Here is a 17,618-nt window from a genome sequence, read left to right on the forward strand (position 1 = left end):
CAAACTATAGTAAAGATAGAGACCCTAGATGGGGCCGACAGAAGGCTATTTTGATGGTGGCAAGCTAAAATGCTACTATGTACCTCTCACCCAAGACATGCTCTAGTAAATTAACAAGAAAAAGGAGGAGAAATCAGAGGTTGATAACAAAAATTTAAGGGCACACCTCAAGAAAGTTGATCCTTCTTCCATGGAGGAGTCCTCGCCACTAGCTACTCCTAGTTTAAAGGTACTATTTGCTCCCAAAAGGGATGCTACACTCGGGAGATTATTTCCATCTCATCCAGAGTACCCATGGTTACTAAGACATGAATCCAATTGTCATAGTCGTAAGGCTTTGCAAGAGGCTTGTAATCTTAGTTCCTACCTTCACTATCCGACAGCTTGGTGCAACACATGTTGACTGAAGCAATTCCAGATAGTTATGTCAGCATACACAGTAGTGAGAATGCCTCGACCCATGGGATGAGTCTTCCCTATTTTCAAGTCTATTTTCAAGGAATGGTTACCTTTGCATATGTAAATGTGTTTGGTTTCCCAATCATGAACCAACCTTGCTTCTCTAGTTTAAGACCTTCCAATGATCATGGTGTATGGCCCTCTTCTCTGAAAATCCATCACCACAAATATGTGGTGGAAACTGAGTCCGAAGATCTTAATCTTTGCATCTTACAGAATGCCTAAGTGTTTAAATGCGTTCTTGTCAAGCAAGCTTGAGACCACAAAGGATTATGCCTACTATGAGTGGCAGTATTTGCAGGCCTCCTGCCAATCCTTAGTGAGCACCACCATCCAAGGTCGTGGAGATTGTCATTGCTTAGATAACACAACAATCATTTAGTTGCTTTTAAAATAGTGTCCCAACTTATTCATAATCACTTTTGGTTATCCTTTGGTTTTGGTTATGGAGGGATAGTGCTCAATTTGCCACAACTCATGCTCCACCTCTTTAGGTTCGGGTTCAGTTGAGGTTCTCATTTATCTAATCAAATAAGTCTCTCTAAAGTTGAGAATTTCCTTGCTATAAAGAACTTATCGAAACTCAGACTTTCGAGGTGAAGCTCTAGAAAAGGAGTGGGACCAGGACCAAGAACCTCCAAGTTCACTCCCTTAGGTAGGTTAGTGGTGGTGGTGGACGTCACAATGTTGGTGTCAATCATGGGGTTATCCCAAGCTAGCCGCAGCCCAACAACCACAGTTGATAGCAATCAAGACATGTCCCTTTTGTTGTACTATTAGGGGTAAGTATTCTGAAAAACACCCAACAACAAGGACAGACAGAGTGTAAGCAAGAGTCCCACCTTCTACACATGAGCCCATTATAGAAGTTTCTTAACCAAGTTCCAGTTCCTCTTTATTTAGGTGTGGACGGATGAGGAACAAGAAACATGGGGAAGGGTAAGGAGCCAATGACTAGGACTATCTCAAACCCACGGGATCCACACGGGGAATGGTAAAGAGCTAATGATTGGGACTATCTCAACATGGGGAAGAGTAAAGAGCCAATGATTGGGACTACCTTAAACCCATGGGATCCACATGGGAAATGGTAAAGAGCCAATGTATAGGACTACCTCAAACCCACGAGATCTATACGAGGAAGGGTAAAGAGCCAATGACTAGGACTACCTCAAACCCACAGGATCTATATGAGGAAGGGTAAAGAGCCAATGACTGAGACTACCTCAAACCTATGGGAACCACAAGAGCATTCACATAACAAGTCCTTAGCCATAGCATACTTGTAGCCATATATCCAGGCTAGCATATGATAAGTGTCATTGGACGAAGCCCAACCTCTTGGGACAAGAAATTCTAAACTCTAAAACAAAAGCATTCATGCAACCACTTCCATTGCCACGTGAATATGCAAAAGACATGCTTAGGATAGTATTGAAATGGGAAAGGGGGTTCTCCCGCAAACATAGCCCCTAGAGATTTAGAGTTGGGCAAACAAAGCCAATCCGCTCAAAGGATGATGACTAAATTTGATGGAAATGGAGACCCCACTTAGAGTTGGGCAAACAAAGCCAATCCACTCAAAGTTTATGAGACGTGGGAAGAATTTGATTCCACCAAAATCTATTCATTCAGGCTTTATCTCGAAGGCAAAGTAGGCTAGTGGTTTAGGTCTCTAAACATACTTAAAAAGGTAAGCTACGAGGTCTTCAGAGATACATTCATTGTGGGATTCTCACCTAGTGGAGCAGATGGAGCCCCATCTCCCAAATTTATAATCTCAAGCAAGAGGAATGAGAGACTACATGACTATATTGTCTCTCATTCCTCAAGCAAGAGGAACGAAAGACAATGTAGGACTATTTTGCTAGAACCAAGTATCTCCAAAAGACTGGATGAGTTATCGCGTATCGTATAGCAACTTCATGATCGGTCTCAAGGGTAGGCTTCATGATTATCTCTATAGGTCACTGTGTATTGTTCTGTGAGATAATGGACCTAGTAGAAAATTTTCAAGATAAAGATATAGAAGTTATCCACTAGAAGCAAGACATAGGGGATGCATCATCCAAAACCTCAATGGCTAAAGGAGCCCAACTAGAACCAACAAGAGTTCTAGTCACGGACATGAGCATGGACTAGTCTGTAGAAAATCTACTCGATCGATTGGGCTAGTAGTGACATGATGGCCATCCCCAAGGACAGTCCTATATAATTCCTCAAGATGGACACCTACACTTGTTTCCATGAAGAGATAGGGTTTGGTGTTGCAATTGGCTTAAAAACAAAATAAGTACGAGGCTTTAATTTTGCTAAGGCCTAGATAGCAACAAATTTGTGCTCATCTTGTGAGTGCCATGGAAACCATGATATAAATCATTGTTGTTGGTACATAGGAAAAACCTAGCAGGGTGGACCTCGACACCACGATAGATGCTCCTCGTGCCAAGGCAACCATTAGCCTTTCCAACCCCACTAGTCACTTCTCAACCAGCACAAGCTTGAGTGCTTGCTTACTAAAACCCCTTACAAAGAGGTATGTATAGATCACCACAATTGCCATATGCACCTTTGGTATTACCACCTTAATCAGTTCCTCTAAGAACTGCACCAACATAACAATACTGATAACTCTATTGACATAAATAGAAACTCTAGAACAAAAGAGCTATGACTCTTATGAACAAGAAGGCTCATATGAGGAGCATAAGTATGATCCCTATGGGCATCCTGAACAAGCTTTAACCATATATTATGCCTCTCTGTTTGAAGCCATGGTGCATCGAAGAACAAGAGAACTCAACAATATGGTACGTAGGCTACCAATGTAATTCTTTTTATACAAAGGCCAACAACATGTTACAAAATGTCCTCAAAAAGACCTTGTACACTAAATCCCCTGAGTGCTCCAAGCACTCCCAATGAAATTCACAAGGCTCAAAGCGAACAGTTAAAGGAACATCCAAGGCTGCCAACAATAAGCAAAAATCTCAAGCTTTCACTTCAAAAAGCAAGCAGCTAAAAGCGTGAGGTGTAAGCCCCAAAGGTTGTAGTAGTTCCTAAAAAGGCTAATGAACTAGAACCAAAACCAAAGCTCCAAAACTAGATGGCTTTGAAGAGCACATGAAAATATAACGTGCAATCAATTATCAAAGATGACAACGTTGTGACATTTAAAAGTGGTTTAATAAGAGCTCTAGAGCTGCCTCCCTCACGGAGAAAATGAATGATCTCCTACTCAAGCTGGCTCTTCCCAAAGAAAAGAAGCTCATTGATTATGAAGACCTTTCAAAGAAACTCCAAGAGTATTCTAACCTGGTGTTGAGAAAGAAACAAGCCCAAGAGCTTGTAAGAAAGGTGCTGGCTAAATTAGAGCCTATTCTTTAGCAAGTGGTTGAGTAGGAACCACTAACCCCCCCACTTAAGCATATCCTAGACCCGGTGCCAAAGCCAATCATAAAACCAGTGAGGGAACTTTAAAGCGTGCCAAGGGCCTTGACTGAACCCATAATCATTCTTAACAGGCCGCATAGAAAGAGCCATATTTTTGAAGCCTCTTCCTCTGGAACTAATCCAACAAGACCTCACATTACTAGATGCGATGAAGGAGGACTTAGTGGGAGGAAAAAGTTAGCCTTCCACGTTCATCATAGTCATCATAACATTTTCTCTGAGGTGATTAAAGAACTCTTGCTTTCTTAACAAGGGAGCACTCAATTGAGTTTGGGCGCATTTAAGCTGGGTTGGTTTGCTGTTAACTTTATTGTCATTTTTTAATAATTAATTCGAACTGAACACACATCAAAGGGCATCACTGTCGTGGAAACGGTCTCTAATGCTTCCTAAAGCAGGTCTTAATTTGTTTTTTGACACATCTTTTCTACTCAAGCTATTTACAAATAAGTTTGTTTGAGTTGTTTTTTATCTTTTGAACCCTTTTTTTGCCAGGCTTACGTCTCTGGGTTCATGCTTGTAGGCTCATGTCTCTAGGCACACGTATGTGGATTCATGCCTCTAGACTCACATATGATGGATTTACGTGTATTTTGTAGAAATAGTCTTAATGCAAGTCTAGTGAGCTAGATTTACGTCACGCCTAGTGAGCTCATGTCTCTAGGCTCATGCCTATAGACTCGTGGATTTAGGCTACTATATGTAGACTTATAGGGCTCATGCTTACACACTCACGTCTGTAGGCTTACACCTTTTTTTGTATGAACTAGATTCCAAATTTAACTTTTATGAAATAGGCCTACCTAGGTACACAATTTTATGAGCTTGGCCTATGAGAGGGTTGGTGTGTAATTATTGGTTAATAATGCCCCAATAATTGTAAAGCACAAGATTTTTCCTTGGAAATTATAGTTGGTATACATACTTTATGATAAGAAAATCCTTAAAGGACATGTGAGTAAGTATACATACTTTATGATAAGAAAATCCTTAAAGGACACATGAGTAAGTATGTCCTTGGAAATTATAGTTGGTATACATACTTTATGATAAGAAAATCCTTAAAGGACACATGAGTAAGTATGTCCTTATAAGGACACATGATAAGAAAATTCATGTCCTTATAAGTCTAAGTCATTTTTCATTCGTTGATATAATATTAGGTATACCTACCTCTAGACTCACAGCTCCAGATCCATGGCTCACGTGTCCAAACTCACGACACTTGTGTTAGACTCACGGATCATGTGTCACACATTAGGTAAAATCACGGCTGGTAGAAGCCAAGATGCGAACTTGAAAGATATAAATATCCTTGACTTGTTTAATAATATCTGCTCAATGCAAAAGTAGTATCCTCTTAATGCAAAAATTTAATCCATAGTACTCTCTAGCTTTGCATTATAAATAATAAATAATCCACTTAAACATGTAGGATACCATCATCATATGTGTCAAAGATGGGCGTTTTACCAAAATCCACCTAAGTGAGTCTTGTGGGCAATCATACTTTTACCATTCTTAAAAGAAAACACATGTTCTTTAGCTAAGGAGCAGGATAAAGGGATAGGATTCATCATTATATAGTATTCAAATTACCTTTAGAATTGTCCATATGGAATAAAACCACATAATTTGAGAGTTGTCAAAATTAACCCTTCTAATATTTTTTTTTTGTACGATTACACCTCATTCCAAACCCGTTATCTTCCACATATGTCACCCAATTGCGCTCAAAATTTGTAGGGAGTGTTTTCTTAATGTCCTTTACAACTTTGTAGAAGAACATTAACTCTAATTCTTCATGGCTTTGTTGTAACAAGCACTTCAATCCCCTATTTTGAGATGCCCAAAAATTGCAACAGACACTACTGAGCTAATTTCTCACTCAATTCATGGGATAATGAGGTATAACTTTGTGGTAACTCCATCTAACACAATTTTGGGAAAGCTTATGTGAATAAAGAGAATCAATAGTTTCTCTCTTGAGCTTGGTTTCTATATTTTTTACTAAATGAAAAGAATGTAAATTGCCTCACACCAAGATTAGTGGATGGACAACTCTTGCTTGATTTAAAATCATTGCACCTCTTGCTTGATTTTCTACACTGTAACGTAACAAATCACCACTAGAGCTACTTTTCACTAATCACTCTCCTTAGGTTTCAAACAGTATGAAACCAGAAATTAATGCAATTTATATCATGAAACGAACGCTTTGTGGTGGTGTTTTTTACAAAAGCAATCTATGCTCATTTTGTGCATTTGCATAATCATCTACAGAAAAGCTCGCAAGCTTGCATAAAAAAAGCTAACTAAATGAGAACTCCAACACCACACAATCAAGTCATGGTGGTGAGGTGGCATAACATTAGATGTGGAAATAGTCACGAACATCTGCTTTGGGCTCCACCTAATCCTTAGGTCGAGCATACTAGCATAAGTAAAAGGTTGAGGAAGCCGTCGCCCTGTCACCATCATGAATTCTCATAGCCAATGCCAAAGCATGGCACCCTTTTTTTTGATGTGCACCTGGTAGTCGGTGGTGGTGGATGCCACCACCATTGATTCGAGCATCGGAGTGGGGTGGGTACGTGTGAAGCCACCCTAAAAATCAACAGAGGATGACGTATGGGTGGGAAAAATGTTTTAGGTAGGGAAGCTATTTGCAAGTATGGTATCCTGCTTTTGCTTTTGTGGAGTTGAGAGATTGGATCATTTCTCAGCATCTTCATTAAACTATAAATACCTGTGCATCACCTCCAGCATCGATGCAAACCAGCTACAACAGCACAGGCAACAAAGGTTAAAGATAACCGCAGAAGCCGCTAACAGAGCAGAGTATACTGTTTTCTGTGCAGGGTTATGGCAGCCTTCGTTGCAGCCGCTGGCTCATTTGGGCTCTCCATTGCAGCAGGGAGCTCATCCTTTCCTTCCACTCCCGAACCACACCTGCAGACTGGCGCTAGGGTTTCAGCAACCTCTAACTCTAGGGTTTCTTCCCGTTTCAGCTGCAGGACCTCCTACAGTTCTAGGGTTTCCGCAAACCCTAACTTTAACTCATGCTCTAGGGTTTCATCAGTTTCTAGGGATTTTTCAAGCTCCGGCTCCAGGGCTTCATCAGTTTCTAGGGTTTTGCTAGGTTCCAGCTCCATTTCGCATGTGTGGAGCCATGGCAGAGGCAGCTGTATGAAGATTGTAGCCAGAGCTGGTGGCTCCCGCCCTCCTCCTGGTGCTAGACGGCCTAGGCCTAACAATAACCGACAGCAACCAGCAGAAGACGACAGTGCACGCGACCGACTGCCTGTAAACGAGGAGATAACGTAATCTTTGCTTCCCTTAAGCTCTTTGCAAGGCCTGGGTAAGCCTGTTTCACTTATAGGCAATGGCTTTTCATGGAAGAGTAGGTTTGATTATAGCAACCGGCATAAATAAAGCTTTTGATCAATCTAATTGGCTAGATGGCCGTAGAATCTGGCATCAAAACGGGGCTTCTGAGGTATTTGCAGCCATGATGAGCCTGTAAGGGGTTTTATAGGCAATATAGAATACCTGTCCACAACATTAAGAAGATGTAGCCTGGGTGGAATGAGCCGGGTCCATTCTGTGTTGAGGAACGGCAGCCAAAAGATGGTTCTTGGCCCTCATGCATAGTTGGGGATGGCCTCACATGTGGTATGAATTAGTAGAGCCCTGTGGATTTCATCTTTAATTGATAAGCTGAGTGATTCCACGCTAATTATTGATTAGGAAGTATCAATGAAAAAATCCAGGCATTCGATGGGAGGACCCTGTTGTCTGGGCTTGGATTTGCAATTGTTTGGTCTGTGGGTGGGGGTTTGATCAGTGACATTGTTGCCTATGGGGTTACACATTGATTGGTGGGCGTTCGGATTAGTAACATTGTTGGCCATGCGTTACACATTCCTCATTCGTTGGTGGGGATTTTCGAGGGGCAAGTGCCATTCATCCTATTGATGAGTGCTTGGATAACCCGTAGTGGGGGGGTTATAAGCAAGAGTACTTAGCAGTGTGCCAGACATTTTCTCATTCAATGGGTGGGAGTTTAAGCCTCGGGGTCGATGGTCCATGCAAGATTGCTTGCCTTCTCTGCCACCTCTCTGACGAGGACTAGGTGTTGATGTACAGTGGCCCTTTGTGGCTAAGATGGTTATTGGTTGGGGGCCTGGTTACTGCGCGCTCCTTTGAATCCATGACTGAGGAGGATATCTTATGCTCGTGGAATGCTAAACTATTTCTAATTTTTGAGGATCGATCACCGTTAAAGTATATTTGTTAATTGAATCTGATCTAATTAGAGATCCTTGGGGCATTGGTGCAATAAGTAGCAGAGGAGCCAGCTCTCAATTACTGAATTTGTGCACCATGTTGTACTGCTGAAATGCAAGGCTCTGAAGATGCTCATTTGTTTGCTGGATCTCTGGCTGGTTCTGGTTCTGGTTCTCCTATGGCTGCACTTGCTGTCTGCACCGAGCCTCAAATGGGCTGAATGGAGAAATGAGAAACCTAGGGTGCCTTCTTAATGTTTAAACACACCCCCCCCCCCCCCCCCCCCCCCCCCCGCGCGCGGCCCCTCAGTGCACCCCCTTCCCGGCACACCCAAACGAAAGAAAGAAAAAACTAAAACATCCTTCCACCACCTCGGGCTAGCAATAAAACCTTTCCCTATGCTGCTTTTTTGTTCTCAGCCTGAATTGCCAAGCTTGGCTCAGCATTCCTTTTCTGCTTCTTAGTGCTCAGCCCGAATTGCTAAGCTTGGGCAGCACAGGAGGTAGATATGTTATACCCGTTCATGGCTCTTTTATTGGTTTTTCCATTCGTTGCTTGACAAGATCTTAGTTTGTGAAACCTGGGGGTGGGCTGCTCAACTTGGGGATCTAAAAGTATGAGTAGTGGGCAATTGGGTTCAAATGCATGTGTGAGGGAGGACCATATGGTTTTGGTTTTTGAAATGTTTGCTTGTTGTCATGAACCTATGGTCAGGGGCCTAGAGAGGTAAACATTACTCAATTGAGGATGTAATTGCCACTATTTGGGCCTTCTTTGTGCTTCCGACCTATGGACGGGCTCCATAGTATGTACATACCACCTCATGGCAGGGAACTAACCTTGTCAGGAAGGTTGGGAACTTTGGTGCATGCTTAGATTCAGAGTCCTTTTGCACAGAAATTTGATGCACACGAGGTTATTACATCTCATTTTGGGGGGACAACCCGGGTAGAGAACCCTTGACACAGACACAAAACAGAGAACCCTTGACACAGAAAATATAGATTTTTGGAAGTTTAATAACTTCCTAGGTGTTTGTTGATGAAGCACGGTCGTTTCCGGTGACGTTTCCATGCCAGTGCCAATGAAGACTTTGTTGATGATGTTGCTTGTGATGAAACAATTCTTGTGGATGATGCGGACGACATGTAAGCTCGGTGGAGTTGATGGTTTACTGTCTTGTGGATGACTACCATGAGGTTATAAATTGCACTTTCTCATAAGGTGAATTTGGGCATGCTCCTAGATTCATCTAGGTATATATAACATGCGGAAGCTCGGTGGAAGGATCGGTAACTTCAATGTTCAGAAATTAGCAATTGTTCGTGATGAAGATAACGCACGAGAGAGAGAGAGAGAGAGAGAGAGAGAGAGAGAGAGAGAGAGAAGCCTCTGAAGGTTAAAGACATGCTTGGAAACATGCATGTATCTTTTCATTTCATGTCCGGTGGCAAAGAAGGTGTGGGATTTTCTTTCTCGCGTATGGATTCCGTTGACAGATAGGCCCGTAAAGGTTAAAGATTGGATTTTTGGCAAGATTCCGAATGGGCCGGATAACCTAGAACATTTAGTCTTCTTTCATTTTTGAGGTGGACAGGTTTGTGGCATATCCTACACAAGAGTCTAAGGTCAGGTGTGCACTGTCCTGCACATGATCAGTGCCGGTCCGCGCTGTGAGTCTCCCTCTGGAATGATGTCAGTGACTCTGTGTATTTGGTATGGTACCGGATGCGAGATCACTGAGTAGTTAGTGATTAGAACAAGGGGCCAGCCCATAGGGCTACCCTGGGTCTTTGTGTGGGCATGGGGATGGTGTGAAATCACCCCCATGAGGGCTAGGAAGGCCCAGGCTGAACCCACCAGCCATGGAGGGGCTGTCCTAGGACAGCCCTAGGACAAGCTAAAGGCAGATTCCAGGAGTATACAGCCTTTGCAGGGCTGTAGGGCAAGTATGGGGCAGCCCATACAGGCTGCCCATACAGGCTGCCCAGCCCTAAGGATGATTGCAAAAGCCTTGTCCAGCCCATCAGAAACAGGTGCATCACTTTCAGCCTGTTAGGAAGAAAAACGCAGCATTTAATGTGATTTATTTCAGCATTTTATGCTGAATTTCCAGTCGTGGGAGCATTAAATGCTGGCCGCCTGCAGCAGAACTGACCGATTGCTCATACTTGAGTAGTATAAATAGAGATGGCCACTCCCTCTCTCTCTCTCTCTCTCTCTATTTTCTGCACATCTCCTTTCAGTTTGTGCGTGTTTAGGCCAGCCACCTTTGAAGACGCACTCTCGCTTACGCAGAGTGCAGAAATGAAACATAATGGTGGCAAGCCCAAGACTTCCCAGCCGGCTTCTCCCAGGGCTACCGCCTCGGGGGGGGGGCAAAAGCCAGAACCAGACGGGGTCTTCCCCAGGAAAGAGCCCAGGAGCCTCTGGCTCCAAGAACTCGAACAATGCGTCTAAGCTTACTCCAGATGAGAAAGCGGAGGCAGGCAAGACAGGTGGCAAGTTGAGTGTTGAAGAGCTTTCTCAATACAAGAAGGAGGGTAGATGTTTCTTTTGTCATACAAAAGGACATACTTCTCGGGATTGTCCGAAGAAGCATCCAAAGCTCGCCGTCGCCGCCGCCTCCACAGCTTCCGTGGTGAGCTCAGCTCCCACACAGACCCCAGCGGCTACCCCTAGTTCTTTAAACCCTGGTGCTTCAGTTGGAGCAATTATTAGCCGAGAGCTCGAAGATAAGGAGAAGGGCACCCATGACCAAGAGTATGAGCGCAACGAATTGCTCAAGTCCTTTGGCTACATAGGTGGCCAGAGAGTCGTTGTCTTGTTTAACAGCGGCGGCAGCACAGAGGATGTGGTCACGGAACAGGCCGATAGGCGTGCCCGTTTCGAGTTGACTTCGGTGGACAAACAGGTTGAGGGTTTTAGCACAGGCATGACAACGAGCGTCAAGTATGAAGCTCTAGGTGCTAAGTTAGTGATTCAGGGCATAGAGTTTGTGCGTGATTTTATGGTTGCCCCTCTTGTAGGAGTAGACATAATTTTGGGTATTCAGTGGTTTCACAAGTTTCTTCCTGATGTCAAGTGGGACAAGCACACGTTCCATATCAATCGGAATGTGTCAAACGCCCCGGTGACCATTAAGTGTGAGCCAGGAATTTTGAACTTTCTGCTCATAAGCCACTTGCAGGCTAAGCGAGCAGTCAGGAAAGGCGCACAGTGTGCGATGATTTACATCCATACAGCCCAGACGGTGGCAAGTGTTTCTGAGAAGTACTCGGTTCTCCATGAAAAGTTCCAGAAGATTTTTCTTCGCGACAGCCTCCCTCCCCAGCTCCCCCGTCCAGACCGGAGGACCACAAGATTGACCTCCTCCCAGGCTCAGAACCCCCGAGCAAGTTTCCGTATCGCCTTTCCAAGGCAACGGAATCGGAGTTGGACTGCCAACTCCAAGAATTGTTGCAATCTGGCTTCATCCGCCCCAGCGTGTTGCCATTTGCAGCACCGATCTTATTTGTCAAGAAGAAAGATGGGTCTTTCCGTTTGTGTGTTGATTATCGTGCACTCAACAAGCTGACTATCAAGAGCAGATTCCCGATGCCTCGAATTGACTATATTCTCGAGAAGCTGAATGGAGCAAAGGTGTTCTCGAAACTGGATTTAAAGAGTGGGTACCACCAGGTACGGATTGTGGAGGGGGACATTCCCAAGACAGCCTTCCGTACGGAACGGGCCCACTATGAATTTGTGGTCATGCCATTTGGCTTGACGAACGCCCCCAGCTACATTTAACCGCATGATGATGCGTGTTTTCCGAGATTTGATTGGAAAGTGTGTGTTCATATTTTTCGACGACATACTGGTATTTTCAGCTACGGTTGAGCAGCATGACGTTGATGTGGAGAAAGTCCCTTAAGTTGCTGGAAAGCAACGAGCTCTACGTCAATGAAAAGAAGTCGGAATTTTATTTGTTCTTGGTGCATTACTTGGGATATATAATTAGTGCTGAAGGCATTCGACTTGATCCGGCTAAAGTGGCCGAGATCGTCAACTGGGAAGTACTTCAGACAACCCATGACATTAGATCCTTTGTGGGTATATGCTAGGCATACTCCACCCACATCGACAAGTTTTCTTTTGACCTCTCAGCAGATCTCACCGATCTGCTAAAGGGAAGTGAAGACAAGAAGGCAAAAGATTCGAATCACTCCACGAGTGTTGGAGGCATTCCAGAACCTCAAGGTGGCTTTGTCAGAAGCGCCTTGTTTAGCACTTGCCTCGTGGGACGAACCATTTCAGGTGATCACCGATGCGAGTAACATCGCAATTGGAGGTGTATTGCAACAGAATGGTCATCCAGTAGCTTACATGTCTCGTAAGTTACTGCCCGTAGAGAGAAACTACTCAGTCTATGATCGTGAAGTCCTAGCAGTTATACAAGCCTTGAAACATTGGAAACATTTTCTGTATGGCCGTGACTTCGAGGTTCGCACTGACCATTAGGCAATACGCTGGATTCAGACAATGCTAATGCACAGTGGAGTGATCGACAACACCGCTGGAGTCAGATATTCCAGCAATTCGGTGGTATGATTGAGTACCTTCTAGGAAAGGCCAATCTAGTGGCCGATGCTTTGAGCAGGAAGGGACAATGTCTACGATTCAGACCACTAGACTTGATCTTGTTGGTACAGGACTGGATGACATGAAGCACACGTACGCGGATTCTGAGGAATTCGGTACACAGTGGGAACATGCATTGGATGCCACAGGACCATGCCACATTCTGATACGCAATGGTTGGCTTTTCTACAAAGGCCGATTGTGTGTCATGAAGTCGTTCAGGGCAGCTCTTCTCCCATGATGCCCATGACGCCATTACAGGTGGTCATAGGGACATGAATTGGACTCTGGAGAAATTGGAATGGCAATACTATTGGCCAAAGCTGAGGCGTGATGTGTTTACATATGTACAACGCTGTGACATTTGTCAAAAGGTGAAAGCTCCTCGTGGAAAGAAGATAGGGTTGTTACAGCCCTTGGCCAATTCCTGAGGGTCCTTTCCAATACATTTCCATGGACTTTGTCACAAATCTGCCTCCCAGTCCGAGTAAGCGTAATATGCAGTGCTTAACTATTGTTGATAGGGTTAGCAAATTTGTTATGCTTATTCCCTTGTAGGGTCAATGTGACCGCCGAGGATGTTGCCTAGTTGTTCATTCGGCATTGGTACCCGATTGGCGGGATTCCTAGGACCATAGTGTTAGACCGAGATGCCAAGTTTACCAGTCATTTTTGGAGGGCATTGTTTGATAACTTTGGTACTAAGTTGAATTTTTCTAGTGCGTTCCACCCACATACGGATGGTTATGGTTCCATAACAGATCCTTCTGGCACCGTTTCAAGCATGGCTCAGGCCGAAGACTGACAGTTCCTCATGAAGTTTCAGGACCGAGGAACCCATGAAGTGGTATGGCTCGACAAAGAGTTTTTCGAAGACTATCCGCCGTCGTTATTGACGGATTATTTGGAGGCTATGCAGCTTCCGTCAAGTTAAGCAGAAGGGGATGTCACGAGCATCCCGCACTTGGATGCCATGTAGACATTTCTGTACAGAAGGTGCAAGACTTGGGATGGTGAATTGGTCCCATATGAGCCCAGTCCGGGACGAGTCAGCCAGGGATCCATCTCAGTTGTCCGAGGTCAGGTGTGCATTGTTCTGCATAGGAGTCTAAGGTCAGGTGTGCATTGTCCTGCACATGAAATAGTGCCAGTCCGCGCTGTGAGTCTCCCTCTGGAATGATGTCAGTGACTTTGTGTATCTGGTATGGTACCGGATGCCAGATCACTGAGTAGTTAGTGATTAGAACAAGGGGCCACCAGCCCATAGGGTCTTTGTGTGGGCATGGGGATGGTGTGAAATCACCCCCATGAGGGCCAGGAAGGCCCAGGCTGAACCCACCAGCCATGGAGGGGCTGTCCTAGGAGGGGCTGTAGGACAGCCCTAGGACAAGCTAAAGGCAGATTCCAGGAGTATACAGCCTTTGCAGGGCTGTAGGGCAAGTATGGGGCAGCCCATACAGGCTGCCCAGCCCTAAGGATGATTGCAAAAGCCTTGTCCAGCCCATCAGAAACAGGCGCATCACTTTCAGCCTGTCAGGAAGAAAAACGCAGCATTTAATGTGATTTATTTCAGCAATTTATGCTGAATTTCCAATCGTGGGAGCATTAAATGCTGGCCGCTTGCAGTAGAACTGGCTGACTGCTCATACTTGAGTAGTATAAATAGAGATGGCCACAATCCCATTCATTCATCTCATTCTCCACCAAGAGCTCAAGCATAAGAGGCTAGACAAAGCCAAGAGGGTGCTAAGCAAAGGGGTGAAGGATTTCAGGTCAAGGGCAGGGAATTCCCAGCCAAGAAAAGGTCCAAGATTTCTGTATTTTCTTTCAGATTCACATCATTCTAATAAAGCAAATACACCATCCGTGGTGGGGGCCCTACAGAGGGTAATTGGGACCCAATATCGTGTCCTCTCCATCTCTCCCTCTCTCTGAAACTCGCGCGGCGGGTGCCCGGGGGACTAGGGCCTTTGACACACTTGTTGATACCATCAATGCATATTAAAACATTTAAACATGGCCAGAGCCTTAACACATATCCATCATCACTTTGCATAAAACATAAAGCTGGACAAAACATCCACAAATGCTGAAAATGGAGTTTGCACGTGTGACACCGCATAGAGGCCGGAATGGGCCGACCCCCCCCCCCCCCCTTGGAGTATTTTATTACCCAAGGAGAATAATATCATGTACAAGCTTTGAGGGCCTTACTCTCCCCATGGGAGATGCCGGATTATCCCTATACAAATGCCATAACACAGCCCAACACGAGGCAACCAAGCCGGAACATAGGTTGTAGAAATGCCGAGCCAACAATATAATCCATATATCTCCGTGTGGGTACTGATTCTTCCCCAAAAACCACGGGTCTTCATGCAATAGAAAGGATACAGCAAGTACAACTCTCCATTCAGCCGGTACAGCAGGTACAATGGCTGGTACAATTGGTATGGTGGCTGGTACAGCAGGTATAGCCGGTACAATGGGTGGTACAGCAAGTATAGAAGCTGGTACAGCCAGTACAAGGGCTGGTACAGCAGGTACAGAAGCTGGTACAGCCAGTACAAGGGCTGGTACAGCTTGTACAACAAGTACAAATGCTGGAACAACAAGTATAATGGCTAGAAATCATAATAAATGATTAAATACCCTTGCCTTCAGTATTTCTTCGCGATGGAAGCCTCCAAAACAGTCCCCAACAGCCGGTATTCTTCATGGGCAGCCTTCAAGTGAGAGAGAAAGAGAGTAGCCATCATTAGGGCAACCTGTAACGGTGGTAGAGGCTAGTGTGGAGCAAGAGAGCCTCCATTAATGAAGAGAGAGGGCTCCAATTTATAGATTTGGGCCTCCCATGAGCTAAAATGGCAAGAGAAGGTTACGATGACAAGTGGAGAGCCACACAATAGCTGAAGTGACAAGTGTGAGGCCACTTGTCTCACTTTGATCCTTTTTCTAACAAGTGTCAGGCCACTTGTCTCACTTTGGTCCACTTTCTTGCCACATGTCCCAATCTAAGAGATGGGTCCTTCCATAATCTTTACCTCTAAAAATATCCCAACTGGTAGACATTCTGTCATAGGCACTTTGCCAACTCTTGGTATCTGCTCAATTCCAAATGTAATGACGCGAACAGAATTTCCATCGGAGTCGGGCCAAAAATAGCAACTCTCCTAAATTTTAGGAGTGTGGTCCTTTGTATTCTAGGATAATCCCCCATTCCCAAAGCTTGTACTTTCCAAATATTTAAACATCTTGGAGTCCACCAGACCCTTTTCAGACTGGGAAATGTCCAGGCTGGTGACACTTTCTCTCTCTCTCTCTCTCTCTCTCTCTCTCTCTCTCTCTCTCTCTCTCTATTTTCTGCACATCTCCTTTCAGTTTGTGCGTTAATTTCCGACGCGAAAAGAGTGCTGAATTCTGAGTCCACCAGACCCTTTTCAGACTGGGAAATGTCCAGGCTGGTGACACTCTCACTCTCTCTCTCTCTCTCTCCCCCCCCCCCCTCTCTCTCTCTCTCTCTCTCCCTATTTTCTGCACATCTCCTTTCAGTTTGTGCGTTAATTTCCGTCGCGAAAAGAGTGCTGAATTCTGAGTATTGAAGTTACCGATTCTTCTCCGAAGCGTCCGCATGTTATAGGTCGTCTGTGGAGTGGTAGTCTTCTTTGGACAATCCTTAGGATTGTGTCCTTTTGTGTGACAAAAGAAACACCTTCCCTCCTTGTATAGGGTTGTCTCTTCAGCACTCAGTTTCCCACCGGTCTTGTCTTCTTGAGCTTTCTGGTTTGGAGTAATCTTGGCCGCATTGGTCGAGTTCTTGGAGCTAGAGGCTCCCATGCTCTATCCTGGTGAAGACTCCGTTGGTTTGGCCTTTCCCCCCCTGAGGGGGGGTGCCTTGGGAGTGGAAGGTTGGGAAGTCTTGGGCTTTCCGCCATCGTACTTCATTTCAGTACTCTGTGCAAGTGAGAGTGCATCCTCGAAGGTGGTTGGCCGAAACATACGCACTTCCCACTGGATTTGCGTGTCAAGGCCATAAAGGAACTGCCCTTTCTTGTCCTATGCTTAATTGCAAACATAGGTTCGAAATTTTATCGGCAAACCACAGTACTGGTTGCGCATTCTGACGTGCCCCCTTGAACTCGTATTTGAGTCGCTCAAGGTAATGGGGTGGGAGAAATCGCCGCTTAAGATCTAGGACAAACTTGTCCTAGATATAAGCTGCCATACCTAATCTTGTGTGGGCATGAGCCCACTAGGTCCACCATGGAAGGGCCTCATTTTCCAAATACCAACTAGCTAAGATAACTATGTCAGTATCATTCTTTCTAACTGCAGCAAAGTAAGCTTCAGATTGATGCAACCAACAATAAAGGGTTGTGGGGTCGAGTTTGCCATTATTCTTATTGAAGTTCATCCTCTCGGGAGGATGACTCAAGGAAGCCGTTGGTGTCGCTCTTGCGTGTAAAGCCACAAGAAATCTTTCGTACTCCACGTGTCACCTGGCGTCTTCTTGTGCAGGAGCATCGGATGCTGCCACATGGTCTTCTATCAATCGAATCTCCATTGCTCGCATCTGCAACTCGAGGGTCGAACTTGGTTGCGTTCGTAACCCTTCAAAAGGGTTATTTGGTAGAGGATTTGCTATCGGGATTTGGGAAACGGAAGGAGAGAGAGGAGGAGATGGAGAAAAAGGGGCTGGAAAATGGCTTCTTTCGAGATCTGCACCTTCTGCTCTTCCAATTTGGTGCTCTGGTCTGCGATTGTGTGCATCATTGTCTGGAACATGTCATGTA

At 44.9% G+C, this 17,618-nt stretch overlaps 1 protein-coding gene across 1 annotated transcript in view; it reads left to right on the forward strand.

Moving 5' to 3' along the window:
• The first annotated feature begins 6,562 nt into the window (after positions 1 to 6,562).
• The window catches only part of LOC147632176 (uncharacterized), a 66,415-nt gene continuing 55,359 nt past the window's right edge, over positions 6,563 to 17,618 (forward strand). The window contains exon 1 of the mRNA XM_086808813.1: positions 6,563 to 7,235. Coding sequence (XP_086664939.1) covers positions 6,778 to 7,235 — 458 coding nt within the window. The 5' untranslated portion in view covers positions 6,563 to 6,777. The remainder of the gene's footprint in view (positions 7,236 to 17,618) is intronic.

The sequence above is a fragment of the Cibotium barometz genome, chromosome 14 (genome assembly GCF_041138505.1).
Source record: "Cibotium barometz isolate CiBa-2024 chromosome 14, ASM4113850v1, whole genome shotgun sequence".
Classification (NCBI taxonomy): domain Eukaryota; kingdom Viridiplantae; phylum Streptophyta; class Polypodiopsida; order Cyatheales; family Cibotiaceae; genus Cibotium; species Cibotium barometz.